At 62.5% G+C, this 18,270-nt stretch overlaps 1 protein-coding gene across 3 annotated transcripts; it reads left to right on the forward strand.

Annotated features, from left to right (window-relative positions):
- On the forward strand, positions 1 to 16,629 carry TTLL12 (tubulin tyrosine ligase like 12). 3 transcript variants are annotated; one of them, XM_030855709.2, is made up of 14 exons: positions 1 to 280; positions 4,160 to 4,332; positions 6,447 to 6,645; positions 7,489 to 7,648; positions 7,728 to 7,861; positions 8,854 to 8,930; positions 10,180 to 10,296; positions 10,382 to 10,576; positions 10,865 to 10,976; positions 11,699 to 11,850; positions 12,221 to 12,302; positions 13,896 to 13,964; positions 14,552 to 14,690; positions 15,171 to 16,629. In XM_030855709.2, exons 1-14 carry the CDS (start codon positions 71 to 73, stop codon positions 15,320 to 15,322), a joined length of 1,971 nt encoding a protein of 656 aa, XP_030711569.1. In that variant the 5' UTR covers positions 1 to 70; the 3' UTR covers positions 15,323 to 16,629. The 3 variants fall into 3 exon arrangements, with proteins under 3 accessions (XP_030711569.1, XP_030711570.1, XP_060161810.1); XM_030855710.3 differs by lacking the exon at positions 1 to 280 and adding an exon at positions 303 to 1,090; XM_060305827.2 differs by lacking the exon at positions 1 to 280 and adding an exon at positions 1,136 to 3,246.
- Positions 16,630 to 18,270: the final 1,641 nt, after the last annotated feature.

The raw sequence follows: 18,270 nt of genomic DNA on the forward strand, positions 1-18,270 counted from the left end.
CGGAGTCGAGAGGGCCGGGCCTGCGGGCTGCGGCGGCGCTGGACTTGGCGCTGGCGCTGGTGGAGGCGACATGCAGGCCGACGCGAGGCTGGAGCGTGGCAGCCGGGTCCTGACGCCGCAGTCGGCGCCGAGCTTGGAGGCGGACCCGGAGCTGGGCACGGACCCGGAGGAGGACGCGCGGGCCCGGGCCAAGTTCGCGGCGCTGCACGGCCCGGCGCTCCGCGCGTCGGGGGTCCCCGAGCGGTACTGGGGCCGCCTCCTGCACAAGCTGGAGCACGAGGTGCGGGCTGGGGTGACGCGAGGAGGGCGACGCGCCGGCCGGGGAGAACCGGGGTGCAGGGCGCGCCCGGAGCGCCCCGGGATCCCTTTGAGAGGTGCCAGTGAAGCTGGGATGCGGGTCCTCGAGGCGCGCATCCTCCAGTCCTGGTCAGCGCGAGCCCGGGGAGCGCCGGGGGTGGGTCGCTCTGGACCCTTCTACCAGGAAGGGTGTGGTCTGCGGGCCGGCTCTTGGCCGAGAGCTGCTGGGGTGGGGCGGCCGAGGGCCTCCTGGAGGACGCGTGCGGAGGAGGTTGGGAGGGCGCCTGGGGGAGTTGGTGGCTGGGAGAAGGAGAGCGAGCGCGTTCCGGGGCGGGGCGGGCTTCGGTGAGACGCGCAGCGGAGAGTTGGGGGGCGGCGTTAACGGACGATGCAGGGAAAACGGCTGGTGGTTTGAGGATGAAGAGCCACGAATGCCTTAACGACCGACTTAGACTTTAACTCCATGGCGGTTTGTGGCCTAGGAGTGGCGGCCAGAGCCTGTACCTGTGTCCCTGGTCCTGCCAGCATCTGGGGCTGGGCCAGGGCCGCGGCGAGAACTGGAACTGAAATGAACTTTGGCTCCCGTTGTGTGCCAGGCCCTGTGCTGCGTCCTCCACACATCCGAGCCCAGAGCAGTCCTGGGGCGGGGGGTGGTAAGATTCATCACCCACACTTTATACAGTGCAGAAAACTGAGGCTCAGGAAGAGGAAGTGACACTCCCAAGGTCTGCCAGACTTCAGAACTAGAAGCTTGCTTTCAGCCACTGCCTGCCTCAGGGAAAACAGACGTCCAGTGAGTTTGTGTGGCTTTAACTGTTTAGGTCACAGAGTTCTTTCGTGTTTCTTCATTTGATTTGAGCCCCGGGTCACCTTTATTTTGCATATCAACGAAGACAGGCTGTGGGAGGTGGAGACAGAATCTAAACAAAAGTGAAAAGAGGGCTTCCCTGGTGGCGCACTGGTTGAGAGTCCGCCTGCCGATACAGGGGACACGGGTTCGTGCCCCGGTCCGGGAAGATCCCACATGCCGCAGAGCGGCTGGGCCCGTGAGCCATAGGCCCGCGTACCGCAAAAAAAAAAAAAAAAAAGTGAAAAGAGCTCCCATGCTTCAAGGGTCTCCCTTTTTGTGGGGTCGGCTCTTTTCTGCTGGCCTGTGCTCTAGCCTGTGTCTCCAAAGGGCCTCCGCAGGGTCCTGGCTGAGGGGTGGGCCTTGGGTTTTGGTGGTTTGCCCACGTGTTGAAGCCAGAGCACGTTCACGGGCGCTCTGTTGGGGCCTTCTGAGCTGGAACCAGATTCCTGCAGGGGCTGCCTCCTGGGCCGAGACAGACTGAGCAGTGCAGGTGGCGAGGTGGGACCCTGGAGCCAGGAAAAGGCTGCTGGACAAACTGCACCCTTTCAGCCAGTCTCTCTGCCTCTAAAATCAGGGTTGGACCAGGTACCTTCCTGCCCAAAACACAAGTAGTTGCTATAAAAAAAGGTGCAGTGTTATTGGTACCTACCTTTTGTAACAGTGAATTCCCTTCCCCCTCATGACTTGCCCTCAATTCGCCAGCATTTCCTGAGCACTTACCCTAGTCCCAGGCCTGTGCTGGGCAGGAGGGGACCCCAGCGGTTTGTTAGGATAAAAAGGTCCTCGTGTACTGGGTGAAAGGAGCACGAGGTGGAAACACCCTGGCTCCGGCCCTGCCAGCCTCTGCGGGCAGTGAACTCACCTGGGCAAGTCAGTTGCCCGTCTGAGTCCATGTCTCCCCCTGGAAAGTGAAGACCAGGAAACATGGCTCCGACTTCCACAGTCTTGGTGGGGGACTGGGTGGAGAGGCATGCCCAGCTCATAGCCACCAGAGTGTAATGTCCCCTCCATCCTGGCTGCAAGATCTGCAGGCCGCCTGGCCACCGTCGCTCTGCGGAGGGACAGCCAGTACTTTTCCGTGACCCTCCCTTGCCCTTATGGGTTATGGGCAGAGCTGTGAGTCACCACGGCCAGACCCAGACCTGCAGCCATTCTTCTGCCGAGCCTGCTGTGCGCCCAGGTGTGGGGGAGGGCCACAGGCATCTGCTGACCCAGGAATGGGGCCCCCCAGCCCCCCGCGAGCCGGGGACCCCGGTGCCTTGGAAAGGATGCGGAGTGTTTTACAGTAAATTTCAGCTCTTTTCTGTCTGCAGGAACTTCCCAGCTGCAAAACCATTCCCCTTCCTTACCTCGTTAGGGCCTCCTCCAGTCCCTCTGTGAGGCGGGAGTGGTCATCCCCATTTCACAGCTGGGCGAAGGCACGCCCTGTACTGTCCCCTCCCTCCTGTCAGGTTTGGGGGTAGAGGGCTGGGATACGGGGTTCTGGGTGGAAGCCCAAGGTGTGAGTCCCAGCCTCTGAGCTGCTCTCTTCTCATCTCCAAACTGGAGGGAGGATAGTGGCTTCACCCTGGGATCGGGGGCTGGTGGGGGGGTTAAAGGCGCCGTCCCAAAAAGTGCCCGAGCTCCCCTGTGGATGGACCTGGTCGGCTCCACAGCCCTTCCCGCCCCAGCTTCTCTGCCTGGAGTCCTTGCACCACCACGGCATGGCCACACGTTTAAATCTTCCCCTTCCTTCACCGCTCACCTCAGGTGACGGCTTCCCCGTAAAGTCTTATCCGGCCCTCCAGGCCCCCGCACCGCTTACCTGGTCCTCTCAGATGGCCCCTCTGCCACTCGGGGCAAGGTCATGAGCGATTCATCCTCACACCCCCAAGTGCCTGTCCTGCGCAGCACATCCAAGCTGCTGGTGCCTGAACAGATGGCTGATTTCCAACTACTGGGATGAGTTTCTCTTCTGTTTTTAATAGAGTCGTGAGAAAGGTTTTAGGGGCAGCTGGCCTTCGCTGAGTCCCTGCTCTATGCCACGGACTCTCTGTGTACTGTTTGGTTGACGTATCGCTCTCAGCTCTGCTGGAAGGTGGCTGATGCCCCCTTCCCAGGTGAGAGACTAGTCTCAAAAGTGTCGTGATGGTAGCAAGTGCTTACAGAGGGTTTGCCAAGCTTAGTTTCTTCTGAGCTCTTCACGTGTGTTAATCATTTAATCCTCCCAACAAGCCCCTCAGGTAGGTTCTCGTATTCCCATTGTATGGATGGGGAAACTGAGGCACGGAGTAGTTCAGTGTCTTGTTCAAGGTCACATAGCCTGGCTGCAGAATCTGCCCTAAGGCCCCTTGCCGACTTGTGGCAGGTACCAGGTACATGAGTGGCTGTATGGGGACCGACTGGCTTGTCACCTTCACCAGCTGCATGTGGTTGGCATTGCCCTTTGCCAGGGAAACTCAAGGAGCAAGGCCCTTACCTTCTGTCCCATCCTGGCCCAGGACCTCAGGACACTAGACCCAGGCCATGGTTTGTGCAGACCTGGGCTGGCGTGGTGGCGTCAGGAGGCTCTTGGGCCCCTGTTTCCTTCTGGGTCACCTCCGCTGCCCTGGTGTTGGGTTGGTGGTGCTGGTGAGAACAAAGTTGGGGTGCAGTCCCTAGCCACCAGGATCCTCACTCTTCCAGTCATTTCCAGCGTGACCGGAGCCACCCGCTCTGCCCTTTGAGCCGCATTTTCCCTATAATGCAAGAGGCCAGACTAGATATCATGGGACACATGCATGTAGTCCCACCTCCAGGCTTGGGTCCCACGGGCTGAGGGGCCTTGGACGATAGCGCCAGCGATAGTGGGGGAGGTTAGGGCCTCATTCTCACTGATTAGGAACCCATCTCCCCACCTATAAAATGGGTAGCTGGGCAGTAAAGAGGTCCTGCTTCTCCTAGGGGCTCAGTTTGTCCTCGAGGCCGGGGTGTGGCGGAAGGAACGGGTCAGGAATGGGGTCTCCTGCCAACACCCCCTCCTGTGGCCCCCAGGTTTTCGACGCTGGGGAGATGTTCGGGATAATGCAAGTGCAGGAAGTGGAGGAGGATGAGAGTGAGGACGAGGCGGCCCGGGAAGCACGGAAGAAGCCCAACCCAGGCGGCCAGCTCTGCTACAAGGTCATCGTGACCAATGAGAATGGGCTCCAGGCGGCGGACCCCAACAGGTAGGAGCCGTAGGCCGACGCCTTTCACCCGCACCGTGGCCGTCAGGGCCGGGCTCCCTTTTACAAAGGTGTCACCGAGGCCGTGGCCGCTAGGGAGAAGCTGTCATCGCGAGCACACGTGCTCCTGGGTGCCAGGCGCTGGCCCCTTAGCCCTGAGACAAGGTTCTGTCAGCCCCGACACTGGCGACGCTCCTGCGTTAGTTGTGTTTCATGCTGTCCTGAGAGCAGCGTCCCTCCCACACGCCTCTTAACTGTCCCAGCGGTCCCTCCATGGAGGTGTGACAAGTTCCCGTTTTGCCGATGAGGAAACAATGGGGAAGGACTTGCCTAGGGTCACACAGCTAGTTAAGATCGTGGGTGTCGACCCCAGGGCAGCCTGGACTCGTGAGCCCGGGCTTTTCCAGGGCGCCCGGGCCTCGCCCCGGTCCTGCTGAACCTCAGTCTCTGGGTGGAGCCCTGCGCTTTGCACCCCGGCTTGTGAGGAGTGTGGCCTGACTGGTTCCTCGCGTGAGGACGCCGAGGCTGGGAGTGGGCCTGGGCCTGGCACGAGGCCACAGGGTAGAAAGGCCAGAGCCGATCCTGGCCCCCAGGCTTCCTGCCTCCCAGGGGCCAAGAGGGGCTGCCCTCCGCCAGGAGAGGCCCACAGGCCCCTCGGCCCGACGTCGCCGGAACCCTGAGGGAGAAACTCGCTGGCCTCTGGGGGTTTCCGGGCCCCTGTGACCGTAGCTTCTCCAGGAAGTCTGGCTCCTTCACCAGCCCCTGGTGGGGTGGGAGGGCCCCCAGGGTCATGACAGCAGCCAAGCTCCTCCACCCCCGTGCCCTCCGACTCAGAAACTTGCAGGCTCCCCTTTCTCGTTAAGTTCAGTACAGCGGACCCGCGCGGGCGCCTGCTCTGCTGCCGCCTGTGCCAGCCGTGGGGCTCGGGCCCAGCGGCCACCTCGAGCAGTTCCCGGCCTCTGCCCCCTCCACGCACACCACCAGGCAGGTTTGGGGAGGGATGGGGCCGGTGTCTGGGCTGGAGCCCGGCTCCGCCGTCCTTCCTGCTCCTGGGCCTTTCTTCCCTCCAGACCTCTGTGAGTCCGCCCCACCCCACCCCAACGGCCAGGCCCCAGGCTCCATCCTCCCCCGCCCCCGCCATGTCCAGCAGCCATTGTGTGCGTCTGCCCAGGTCACCCCCAGACGCTCCACTTTGAAGGCCTGGCCGTGTCTCACACGGTCATAAACTCTACGCACGAGGACGGGAATAAATCCTTTGTTTCAGGATATGCGAACAAAAAATAACGTAAGTGCAGTAATAACTACTGCTGAGCTTGACCCCTAACCTAAGAACCAGAGCGGTGGCTGTGCCTCCCTGTTAGCAGGGCGCCGGGCCAGGGCTGCTTCCCCAGCAGGCAGAACCCCGTGCGCTCAGAGCCTCCGAGTCCAGCAGGGCTTGGATGGTGTCCGGGCAGCCTGGCCTGTGGGCTGGGGGCAGTCATGTCCTTGGGCCTGCAGTGGGGACACCCTACGCTCCACCACGCTGGTGTGAGAGCCGTGCAGCTGGCCCACCGGGCCCCTGCAGAGAGACCAGACTGTGTGGACTGCAGGTGTCCGCACACGGGGGGACTTGAAGCCTCTCCCGCAGAAGTCCCTGGCGCTTCCCAAGAATTGCCCGGAAGTCCCGGGCAAGCGCGAGTGAGCTCTGAGTGCGGCTCCTTTGCGTGTCTGCCTGCAGGTAGCAAGGCTGGGGGCCGTGGGCCTGCCCTCCAGCAGTTCAAAATCCAGTTGAGGACAGTTAACTGTCGCGGTGATCGCCGTAGTGATCACTGAATCCGTGAGGATTCAGTGTACGGTCAGCATGCTGTTTTGTCTCATTTGATGCTCACGTCAGCCCGGTGATAGCGGGTAGGGACCGTGTTGCCCTGTTTTAGAAACTGGAAAAGGGAGAGGAACTGTCCCAGGCCCGCATAGCGGGTGGTCGGCAGAGCCAGGACCCCCACCCAGGCCTGGTGCGGCGTCCAGGCCTCAGCCCGGCCTCTTCCTCAGGCGGATCCCGCCTGCTGGCCCTCTTTCCACCCTCCCTCTTGCCCTGCCTGCGTGGTAGCCTCGCGCTCACCTGTAACCTGTGCCCGCAGCATCTTCCTTATCGACCACGCCTGGACGTGCCGCGTTGCGCACGCCCGCCAGCAGCTGCAGCAGGTGCCCGGGCTGCTGCACCGTATGGCCAACCTGATGGGCATCGAGTTCCACGGCGAGCTGCCCAGCACCGAGGCCGTGGACCTGGTGCTGGAGGAGATGTGGAAGTTCAACCAGACCTACCAGCTGGCCCACGGGGTGAGCGGGCAGCCGGGCCCCAGGGGAGGCAAACAGGCCTTCGCTGCCCTGTGCCGTCAGGGCTAGCGGGAGGCGTCCTCTTACCCCGCAAGCGAGTAGACCCATCTTCTGTGGCCAGTGGAAACTACCCTGGTTCCCCGTGGCTCTGTCACGCGCCTGTTACTCTTTGCCTCGGGCCAGCCGGTGCCGGGGACCCAGGTGTCCATGCGACCTTTGGGCTTACGGTACACAAGCCTCTCCCGGACCCCAGTGACCTGGCTGCCTCTCTCCTGGCCTCTTCTGGTTCCGTCACCCTCCTAAAAGCCCTTAGTGATACCCTGCTGCTTTCGGGAGTAGAGCTGAGTCCCTTCAGCATATCCTTGGGCTTACATCACCACCCCCGCTCCCCGGCCTCCCCAGGCCCACCCTTACGTTCCAGCCCCTCACCACCTTCAGTCCGGGAAAAGGCAAAAGTTGCTTCTCCTGATCTCAGCTTAGCTGTTGCCTCCTCCAGGAAGCCTTCCCTGAACTCAGAAGTCTCCCCCCTCCTCCGCCTGCACACAGAACCAGACCATCCATGTAGCTACTAGGCTAAGTGCCCTCTTTCCGTACACCTTTGCCACACACGTGATCACACCGCAGCCCGCTGGCCTGTTGTCCTTGTCTGCCAGGGCAGGGCCGCCGGCCCGGAGGCCACAGGTTCAAGGGACTGGAGGCGTGTGTGGTAGGTGCTCCAGGCTCTGAGAGGTGGGCATAGACGGGCCAGTGGTAGGTGTTTGGGGCGGGGATGCGTGGAAAGGCGTGCGGACGGGAGGGGCGGGGAGGCGGAGCAGTGGGCGAGGGTGGCGTGTGCTCTGCCCGCAGACGGCCGAGGAGAAGGTGCCGGTGTGGTACATCATGGACGAGTTCGGCTCGCGCATCCAGCACGCGGACGTGCCCAGCTTCGCCACCGCGCCCTTCTTCTACATGCCCCAGCGGGTGGCCTACACGCTGCTGTGGCCCCTGAGGGACCTGGACACGGGCGGTAAGTCAAAGCCCGCCCACCCCAAGGAAGGGCCGGTGCTTTTCTGCCACTCCCTGACTGCCCGCGTGTCCTGGTGCAGAGGAGGTGACCCGGGACTTTGCCTACGGAGAGGCCGACCCTCTGATCCGGAGGTGCGTGCTGCTGCCCTGGGCGCCCGCCGACCTGCTGGACCTCAGCTCCTCCACGCCCGAGCCAGCCGACGAGCACTACCAGGTGTGGCCTCCAGCCCGACCCCGGGCCCGTTTGCCTGGTGGCTCCTGGACCTGTCTTCACCCGGTCACCACATGTTGCTGAGCACCAGCTGCCGTGGGGGGGAGAGGAGAGTCTGGGGGTGTCTGAGAGACAAGGGGCTCAGAGCCCAGGGAGCAGACGTGAGCTGCCTGGGGCCCAGACCCCGGGGTCCCGATGCTGGGAACCGTCCTTCCCGAGGGTTGAGTAGAGCTGGGGGACTGGAGGTCAGGGCTGCTGTTCCCTGTTTTCAGGGGCTGGGGCTGGGGGACTGTTGTTCCACTTCTTTCTATTCGTTATGAACAACTCATTCAGCCCAGCCCACGCTCAAGGGGAGATGAATGACCTCTGCCTTTCAAAAGGAATGTAGAGGAGTTTATGGACACGTTTTATTTTATTTTATTTGGCTGCGCCGGGCGTTAGTTGCAGCACATGAGATCTTTGTTGCCACTTGTGGGATCTTTAGTTGCAGCATGCGGGCTCTTGTTTGCAGCATGTGGGATCTAGTTCCCTGACCAGGGATCGAACCCAGGCCCCCTGCACTAGGAGCGTGGAGTCTTCACCGGGGGACCACCTGGGAAGTCCCTATGGGCATGGTTTAAACCATCACACCGCTTAAGCTCAGAGCAGCGTTTGGGGGCTCCCCGAGGACCAGGTAGCCCCCTCCCAGGACAGGCGGGGCACCTTCTGGGCTGCTTGTGACTTGGAGGAAGCATTTAGAGCAACGAGCAGATGTAGAGCAGTGTGTACGCTGTTCTTTTGACACAGAACAGGCTGTCCGGCACCCGAGGGGCCTTGAGCCCCGGAGTCCTGGGATGGGCGTGGTCAGAGGGCTCTGGGCGCTGCGGTGCCTGCGAAGGGCTCTACCTGAGGTCCAGGTGTGCCCCCTGGGATCCCAAAACCCTGATGTACAGGATGGGGAGGCGTGTGCTCCTTTCTTTGAAGGTCTGTTTCTACCTCCAGTGTTTTCCTTCTAGGCCATTTTGGAGGAAAACAAGGAGAAGCTGCCACTGGCCATCAAGCCGGCGGTGTATCCCTGCGACCACGTCTTCAAGTGCGTAGCCCACCCTGCCCCCAGCCTGTGCTGAGCCTTTGCCTCGGTCCCTTTCCTCATACTCGCCTCACAGTCCCCACAACTCCTGGAACAGTGCTCGGTACAGGGCAGCCTCAGTAAGTCCTCTGCCCCCTGGCAGCACAGCAGTGACGGAAACGCCACGGGCGGGGTCTCAGGCTCACAGAGAGAGCGCCCGAGAAGTGAGGGTGAGCTGGGGTGCGCGCGGCCTCTGGAAGCAGGGAGCCGGTGCCGACAGTGACGGTGCTGGGCACCCAGGAGAGCCACCCAGATTGCCAGGGGGGCCGCGCCCAGGTGTCTGCAGGTGTGGGCTGGCAGCTTAACGTAAGGCCGGGCAGGCCAGCAAGCCCAGGCTGGACCCGGGGTGGAAGCAGATGCTCCCTTTTTACGGGTGAGGAAGCGGAGGTCCTGGGTGACGCCCACCAGGCGTCCAGCTGGCTCGGCGACGGGTCCTGGGTCAGCCAGGGGCAGGTTGGCCTCTGTTTCCAGGGGGAGGCCCTCCCTCTGGCTGCCCACACCTGCTCCAGCTGGAACGGACACCATGCTCCACTGACCCCTTCCCCCAGGTTCTGGGGTCTCCTCCCACTGGCCCGCAGCCTGGCCCTCCTCCCCTTACCTGAGTTCACCGCCTAGCATCCCTCCACCCCCTCAGGTCGGAGGCTTCACGGAGGCCCCCTTAGCCTCGCCCCCTCCCCACAGCTGTGCTCCACGCCCCAACCACGGACTAAGCGCCCCGTGCCGGCCCCACCCGAGCAGCCAGCCCCTCGCCTCTCTTCCTCCCTGGATCGCCGTCCAGGGCCAGGCCTCCCTCCCGCCTTGAAACTCCACAGTGTGGCCGCATCCACCACCCCCGGCAGACAGGCTCCCAGGCCCTGTCCTCTCCTCCCCCCGGGGCCGGTGTGGAATGAGGCCTTATCGGAGGCGGGGGCGCGTGTCTTGGCCACACGCTCACCTGCAGGCCCCCGGGGCGCCGGCTCCCTTCTCTGAGGGCAGAGGTCCCAGCGTGTGGACCCGTCCCGTCTCCACGTGGGCGGAGGGAGCCCCTGCCTGACGAAACGCTCAGGTTCTCCTGGTTCGTCCTTGGGAGGAGCGTGAGGTGGCTCTGTGGTGCCATCTCACAGGTGGGGGTCCCGGGGTCGCCAGGGTCCCAGTGGCCCCGTCGCTGGGCAGACAGGCGGAGGCCGTGGGGCGGAGCCCGGCCGCCGACCTCCGCCCGCCCCGCCCCCCCCAGGGTCTACACGGACGTCCAGCAGGTGCTCGGCCACCTCAGCCACCCGCGCTTCACCTTCACCGAGAGCGAGGCGGACGCCCACATCCTCTACCACTTCTCGCACTTAAAGGACTACAGGTGAGGCGCCTCCCAGCCCGGTCCCCGCCGCCGCCCCCGGGGCCCCCGCCCCCGCTGACCGGTGGCACCTGCTTGGGCCCCACAGAAGGCTGAGCCGGGAGAGGCCCAGCGTGCTGCTGAACCAGTTCCCCTGCGAGAACCTGCTGACGGTGAAGGACTGCCTGGCCTCCGTCGCGCGCCGGGCCGGCGGTCCCGAGGGCCCGGCCTGGCTGCCCCGCACCTTCAACCTGCGCACCGAGCTGCCCCAGTTCGTCAGCTGCTTCCAGCAGCGGGAGAGGCGGTGAGGACCCCCGCCCGCCCCCCCGGAGCCGCGGCAGCCGAGACCCTACGCCCATCAGGCTCCCGTGGTCCCCGCCCCTGGCTGAGCGCCTGCCGTGCGGCGGCCACGGTTCCACTGCTGCTCGGCGGCCCTTCCTCCCGGAGGGCGGCTCCTCACTCCCGAGGCCCGGCCCCTAAGGTCTCCTCTGGGACCCCTCCCTCAGCCCCTGCTCTGCTGCCACAGTACTGGGGACACAGTGCCCAGGAGGGTGGGCCCAGGGCACAGCCTGGTCATCCCCTCTGCTCCCAGGGGCGAGGACAACCACTGGATCTGCAAGCCCTGGAACCTGGCCCGCAGCCTGGACACCCACATCACCAAGAACCTGCACAGCATCATCCGGCACCGCGAGAGCTCCCCCAAGGTGGGCCCCTGGGGCGCCGGGAGGGGGGGCTCTGCGAGGACCTCTGTGGGTAGGTCCCGGCGTCAGCGTTCTTCAGCTCACAGGAGTCTCACCACCCCCACTCCTTCCCCTGCCCTTGCCAGTTGGGGGAAGGGGCTGTGTGACAGTCGGGTGAGAGGAAGGAGCCTCCCTGGGTGTGTCTGAACTGCATTCCCGCGCGCACCGCGCCTCACAGGACCACGCGGCAGGAGGGAGGTGGCCAGGCCAGGGAGCCCCACGGGGCCCTGGACGAAAGCGCTGTAGTGGCATGGGGCCCATCAGTGGGGGAATTGAAGGGCACAAGGTTCTGCACCTGGACAGAGGCCCGAGAGAAAATGCCACTGCGATGACCCTTGTGAAGTTTTCCAATGGTGGGATGGGGAGTCAGTGGATTTATGGCTGAGAATCTGAATCCAGTTTTCAAAGCTAAAAACTGGTGGCATCTTTTTCTTCAATTAAAGATGAAGATAAAGAACTCATTGCAGCTAAGACACAGGTTTGAAAAGACAGGAAGACGCGGAGTGCAGGGAGCAGGTCCCTTCGTGGCACCGGGGCGGGAGGTGGGCTCAGGAGTGAGTGTTCCTCCAGATGCGGTGACAGCACTTGGAGGTCCCACGAGTGGGAGCCACAGCTGGGGAGGTCGGGGTGCTCTGTCCTGGCCCAGGTGTAACAGGCCGCCTGTGAGCCTGCATCTGTGTCCTCAGGTTGTCTCCAAATACATTGAAAGTCCCGTCTTGTTCCTCCGAGAAGATGTGGGGAGGGTCAAGTTCGACATCCGCTACATCGTGCTCCTGCGGTCGGTGAAGCCCCTGACGTTGTTCGTCTATGACGTGTTCTGGCTGCGGTTCTCCAACCGGTAACTGGGGAGACTGGGCTGGGGCTGGGGGCTGGGCGACAGGGCCCCTCTTTACTCGGGATGAGAACGCCTGCACAGGGGCTCCTTTACCACCAAGCACCCAGCAGGGACCCCGCTGAGCCCGTTTCTGTTAAATGGCAGTAATTCTCACCCTGCGTGTGTCACCACCACCTTGCGGAACAGGCACCTGCTCCCTCAGACCACGACGATGTTTACCGGCCTAGTGGGGATCTTCGTGGTTAACCCCTGGCCGGGGGGGCGGGGGCAGTGTAGGGCCGCCCCACTCTTGGGGGAACCGGCGCCCGGCCAGGGGGCTCTGAGCATCTGCACGCCCGGGACCCACTCGAGCGTCCGTCCGCTTGTCCTGCAGGCCCTTCGCACTCAACGACCTGGACGACTACGAGAAGCATTTCACTGTCATGAACTACGACCCGGAATTGGTGCTGAAGCAGGTAGGGGCCTGGCGCCGCCTGGGGAGGGGTTCCCGTGGAGGCTGGCCCGGACAGGACCCGACACCCGTCAGCTTGTCTTCCGGCAGCTTGCGTAACAGTCAGGGGAGCTGCCTTCTTGTACCTGCGTCCCCTCCCACAGCTGCCCCCGCAGCTCTGAGGGGCACTTGCTTGGCTCGAGGGGGCCCTTGAGGCTTCCCGGTCCCCTGGCAAGTCTGAGCAGAGCAGGGTCTCAGCCGGGAGGCGCAGGCCGCCTTCTGTTCAGCACCTGCTGAGCATGAGGACGCTGGTAGGGGTGGGGAGGCGCACAGGTTCGCGTCCCACGGCCCCCAGGGCGGGTGGCTCTGCTGGCCTGTGACCCTGTCTGGACCCTGGGCCCTCTGTCTTCCCCGTGCTCTCTGGGCACCGCAAGCAAAGGGCGTCAGCACAGCTCCTTTCGAGGTGAGGGCGTGATCCCCCAGCTGGCCAGTGGTGCACCTGGGACAGGTGGGGGAGGCACAGCCTGGGTAGAGGCAGAGGCCGGCTCTGGGTGGAGGCAGAAGGGAAGGAGAAACAGGCCCCCCGACGTGTGGTCCACGAGGTCCTCTTGGACCAGCAGGTTGGTTATGGCTGTTCTGGGCAGACCGGAAGTAGGGCACAGGCACTCTCCCGCCCCGCTCCACACAAGGCCTGCAGGTGGCCTCTGGCCCCGCCTCCCTCGAAGCAGCCGCTCCTGAATGTGGGGTTGTGTTTCCGCGGTGATTTGTTAGTAAATGTCCTGCCCCGAGCTCTCACTGTGCCACGTCTGAGACGTCCCTCTAGGGGGCGCTGCGCCGTCCGAGTGGCCAGGCCACGTGCACGGCCGGCAGGGCTGCTGCTGGTCCTTCCTCCTCTTGTCCTGGGCTGTGTTGACAGCTGGTCCCTAGGAGCCCGAGCCCTTGCCGGGGTCCCGGGATGTTGCTGAGGTTGTCTCTGAGGACCTGAGTGCCTTTCCTCTACATAGCAGGTGTCGTCCCGAGGGTCACGTTTCCTCTGAAGCCCCCGCGTGTGGGGATGCGTGTCCAGCAGGGCGAGAACGTTGGGCTTCCATAGGGAGCCCGTCCTGGTCCTCTCTGGGAGAAACCTGAGCTGCCGGCCAGCTTGCTCAGGTGTGTTTTGGGTGACGTCTTGGCCTGAGAAGCCCCTGCTGTCCTCAGGCACTTAGAGCCGGGCCGGGCAGTGAGCTCAGGCCTGGGCCCTGCAGACTTGGGTCCGAGCTCTGTGTCCAGTGACCATCGTGAGATGGACGTGGTGACACGTTGGCCCGGGCCTCCCAACGTTCAGTGCCTCACTGGAGCCTCACGGCAGCCGTGCCAAGTGGGTTTGCTGGGCGGGAAGCGTCCCGTTTTACAGATGGAGACACTGAGACTCCGAGAAGTGAATGTGTCCAGAGCTCAGACCCCGTGTCCTGCCTCCCATTTGTGCCTTGCGGGGGTGGAGCTGGAGAGGCTGCTGGCGCCAACCTGGGGCCCCGGCGAGTATCAGGGCTCCACGTGAAAGCGGGGCAGGCCAGGCCTCCCCCGCCCCTGCCCAGAGGAGGCCCCGGGCAGAGCTCGACGGGCCCTGTGTCTGTTGCAGATGCACTACGACGAGTTCGTCCCGGAGTTTGAGAAGCAATACCCAGAATTCCCCTGGAAGAGCGTCCAGGTGAGTCCTGGCAGAGCTGGAGGGGCGGGGCTTGCCTTGTGGACCAGCGTGGTGGGGGGGCGCCTTTGCCTTCTCTGGTTGGTCCTGCTCTTCCCACCAGGGCTGGTGAGGGAGACGGTGTGGGCTGAGACCCCTCCTCCCCTCTGGCCTGGGTGGGGTGTTGTGAGGGTTCTGGCGGGGTATTCAGGACACCCTTGGGACAGCCAGAGAGCAAAGGGCTCTGTGTGTGCCAGGAATTGCACACCTGAGGGCACACGGGGACGTGCTTCGAGACACAAGCTGGCCGCCACTTGCTGGAGGGAGCGTTTCGGGATCTGCGCTGCCTGGCTCGGTGCAGAAGGGGCCGTGGGCTCCAGGGCGGGGGACCCAGGCAGCTCTGCAGGAGGTGGATGCCAGGAGTGAGGGAGCAGGGCACAGGTGGCTGTGGCCAGGTCTGGAGTCACAAAGGATGTCGGAGGAGGTGACTTGGCCGTTTGGGGACCAGGGCTCAGGAAGGGGCTGTGAACCCCATGTGGAGAGGCTGCCCTGAAGGGCTGGACCCAGTGTCAGCCGTGTGGGCCCCTGACCCTGCCTCCCCCGGCCCCCAGGCTGAAATCTTCCAGGCCTTCACGGAGCTGTTCCAGGTGGCGTGTGCCAGGCCGCCCCCGCTGGGCCTCTGCGACTACCCCTCATCCCGAGCCATGTATGCCATTGACCTCATGCTGAAGTGGGACAGCCGTCCAGATGGTGAGGGGGCTCCCCTGCCCCGTAATCCAAAGTGCCCTCCCCACTTACCCAAAGGTGGTCATTCAACCCTCCCCACCCAGCCCACACGGGGACAGAGGGAGGGCGTCGCTGCTCCCTCGCCACGGTCAGCACTTGCCTCGTTCAGAGTTTCAGAGGTTCAGAGTTCAGAGGTTCAGAGATCTGGGTCAGAGGAGGCCTACCTTTCGGCGCCACGGCCTGCAGGGCAGAGCACGAGCGGGGAAGGCAAGTGGGCGGCAGTGGTGTCGGGAGAGAGCTCACAAGGGGAGGGGCCCCACGTGAAGGGCAGGGGGAGCAGCAGCCCTGGCCGCGCACCTTCCTTCCAGAGTCCCCGGGATGTGGTGGCTCGCGTCGCTCCTGGGGCTGCAGGTGGCTCCAGGCTTCCCCCTGGGCAAGCAGGCCTCGGGCCGGGCCCCCCAGCCCACCTCCCGGGAGTGAGGTGCCCGTGCTTTTGCGCATCAGGGAAGCAAGTGATGCAGCCGCAGCTCCTAGAGGTGAACTTCAACCCAGACTGTGAGCGGGCCTGCAGGTGCCACCCGACCTTCTTCAACGACGTCTTCAGCACCTTGTACCTGGATGAGCCTGACAGCTGCCCCGTCACCCGCCTCGTCTAGGCGCCCGCGGGCCCTGCTGTGGGTGCTCGTGGGCAGATCGCAGCCTCTGTTCCCGGAGCTGCTTCTGCACCGTGCCCCCGCCCCCCGCCCCCACTCCTCCTGCCCCCACCCTGTGAGCCGCAGTGGCCCCAGCCTCACACCCTGGCGGCTCGGGACCCCTCCCCCGTCGGTCAGGAGCAGGCCCAGCCGTGCTGCCCCCGGGGCTGAGCGCTAGGCCCCTGCTCACACCCCCCTTACTGCCGTCTGTGTCTGTTTGGTGATTGGTCTCAGCTCAGCCACGGGCTTTATTCCGGAGAGTTCGCTTCCTGGGGTGCTGTGCTTCCAGAGGGCGTTAGTGAAAGGGGTCTGGGGAACACGACATGGTGTTGTCAGAAACAAGCTTCCCTAGGAGCACCCATGGGAGCCCAGCGGTCAACAGGCCCAGCCTGGCTGCTTCCCACGCTCTACCCCAGGCCCTGTGACAGGCGTCCCCAGGTCCCCCCTAGGAGCCTGCTTCTCAGACCCAACCTTCTCCCCCTTCACCAGCAACCTCCCTTGAAGCTCCGGGGCAGGACAGCCACTGCCTTTGGTTGCTGTTGCCTTTCCATTTGGCCCCGTGGAAAGGGCCAGATGTGGCACCAGCACCTCCCTGCCCGCTGGGCACTGCAGTGTTTCCAGCCTCGCCTGAGTCTGGCTGGGACGCTCCAGTGAGGGGACTCGGGGACAGGTGTGGGCAGCAGAGCACCAGGCAGTGGGCGGCTGAGAAGGATGCTTCCAGAGAGAATGCCATCTCCCACCAGCTAGAGTCAGAATGTGGAGGTTTTGTAACTTTTTCATTTATGGGAAGAAAATACAAAATTTTTGTTCTTTCCTTAATTTTGTTTCTGAAATCTTGAGTCAGTTTCCAGGGTAGTTTGTGTTGCCACAGTGTACCCAGCCCAGCTAACCAGACGGCGGGTGTGACTTTCACGGAGGAGCTGCCTGCAGAGCTTTCATGTGTGTGTACGTGTGTGCGTGCGTGTCGTGTGTGTGTGCGCGTGCATGCATGCGTGTGTTGGGAGGTGCTTGTTTCATTCTGAAGCCAAGGGTGATCCTTGTGGCAAAACTGGACTCGACTGCGCCTCCCGCTTCGTGTCTTTTGGGGAGTGTCCGTCCACTGTCTCTGCTAACCAGAAGTTCAGCCTGTGTTCTGGAAAACACCCTTTCCTCCAGCCAAGGAGAGGTTCAGAGGGCAGGACACCTCATCTCTGGTTTTCTCCGTGGGAGAGCTGCTGCGTCCTGTCCCCTCCTGGACGTGATTTGTACCGCAATAAAGTACGCCTTCTCTACTCTTGCCTCCCTTCCTCTCTGGGGGCCCTGGAACCACAGCCCTGTGTGGTGTATCAGTTGTTTTCCTTGTTCATTGTCAAAGAAAACCAAAATATCAAGACGTATGCTTTGAGAAACAGAAGAAATGGGATAGTATTTAGGCCTCCAAGTCCCTGTCTTTGTTTGGGCTGCTCTTAACAAAATATCATAAACTGGGTGATTTAAACAACGGAGGTCTCTTTCTCACTGTTCTAGAGGCTGGGATGTCCTAAAGTCGCAGGGGTGGCAGATTTGCTGCCTGAGGTGGGACGCTCTCCCTGGTTCATAATCAGCTGTATTCTCACTGTGTCCTCGTGAGGTGGGAGGAGCGAGGGAGCTTTCTGGGGCCTCTTTTAAAGGCATTAATCCCATATGTGGGGGCCCCACCCTCATGACCTAATCACTCACTTCCCAAAAGCCCCACCAACTAACCATCACACTGGGGGTTAGGATTTCAGCATGAATTTGAGGGTATAAATAGGCAATAGTTCCTGACCCAAAGCTTGGTTTCCTAGCACTGGATCCATTTCAGAATGGGTTGCGGTAGGGACAGATGTGGAGCTGAGGCCCATCTCCGCATCATGACCAACACCCAGGAGCCTCGGTCCCCCTGTGAGTCCTGAATCCGGGCTCCGTGCTTACACCTGGGGGCCTCGGGGATGGAGTTCCCTCCTGCCTGATTCCTCATCCTGGGGGTGGGGATGACAGGAGACTCTGCCCACAGGGCAGCGGGGGATGGTCCATGGGCCCTGTCAGCCGGCACAGTGGCTCCCCTGGTGGTTTTGAAGGTTAAAACGAAAGCAGAGGGCCCCTGACAACCAGGCCAGGGTCCTTCCCGTGCCCCTCAGAACAGGTGCTCACACCAGGCTGTTCATCAGATGCCTCCCATGATGCTCCTGCTGGTTCCCAGTGAACTTGGGACCTGGTTGCCCAGTGCAATCCCAGTGGAATCAGCATAGTCACGGATCCGAGGGCCACGTGATCCAGGTTTTCCATAATTATAAATGCTTTTCCCCGATTCCAGAGGTCCTTACACCTCTGATCAGTGAAAATCAGACAACCCCCAGGAAGACCATCAAGCTGGGCTTCCAGGGTCCCAGAAGACTCGTTGCTGTGGAGACAGTTCGTATCCCTCTAGATTCTTTCTGGTACCCATCTTCACCTGAGTCAGTTTCTCTGGGTTAAGAATTCATCAGAAGCCAGACTCTGACGTTTGGGCTTGACAGGAGAGTCCCACTAGCAGTGATGATTGTACCAAAGTTCTACAGGGCGACACAGAAGAAATCCAAAAGGTGAAGCTTGAGATGCTGACGGTGACATTTAGAAAACGTCCCCAGTGATGACCTATGGCCGATAAACACGGCAGCTCTTTCATGGACACAGAATAGGACCTCTTGCTACAGGAGAGGCAGGCTTTCATCTTGCAGGGTCCAGAGCAGGAACCATAACATCAAAACGCCCGGCAAACAGAGTTGCTGTCGCTTCCCTGCTGACCACCGGCCAGCCGAGCCCTCTTGGGCTGTGTGAACTCTTGCTCGCATCCTTTATGGCTAGTCGGACCGAGAAGGGTTCAGACACACGGATTTAAGGAGATCTCAATTGAATGAAGCAGCTCCAGGAGA

Source organism: Globicephala melas, chromosome 10 (genome assembly GCF_963455315.2).
Source record: "Globicephala melas chromosome 10, mGloMel1.2, whole genome shotgun sequence".
Lineage (NCBI taxonomy): Eukaryota > Metazoa > Chordata > Mammalia > Artiodactyla > Delphinidae > Globicephala > Globicephala melas.

Excerpts from the sequence above, each read along its gene's own strand:
- TTLL12 (XM_030855709.2), top strand. The coding sequence starts at position 71 with ATGCAGGCCGACGCGAGGCTGGAGCGTGGCAGCCGGGTCCTGACGCCG. Across the intron at positions 7,649-7,727 it reads GAGGGACCTGGACACGGGCG|AGGAGGTGACCCGGGACTTT; the intron begins GTAAGTCAAAGC and ends GTCCTGGTGCAG. Across the intron at positions 14,691-15,170 it reads GTGGGACAGCCGTCCAGATG|GGAAGCAAGTGATGCAGCCG; the intron begins GTGAGGGGGCTC and ends TTTGCGCATCAG.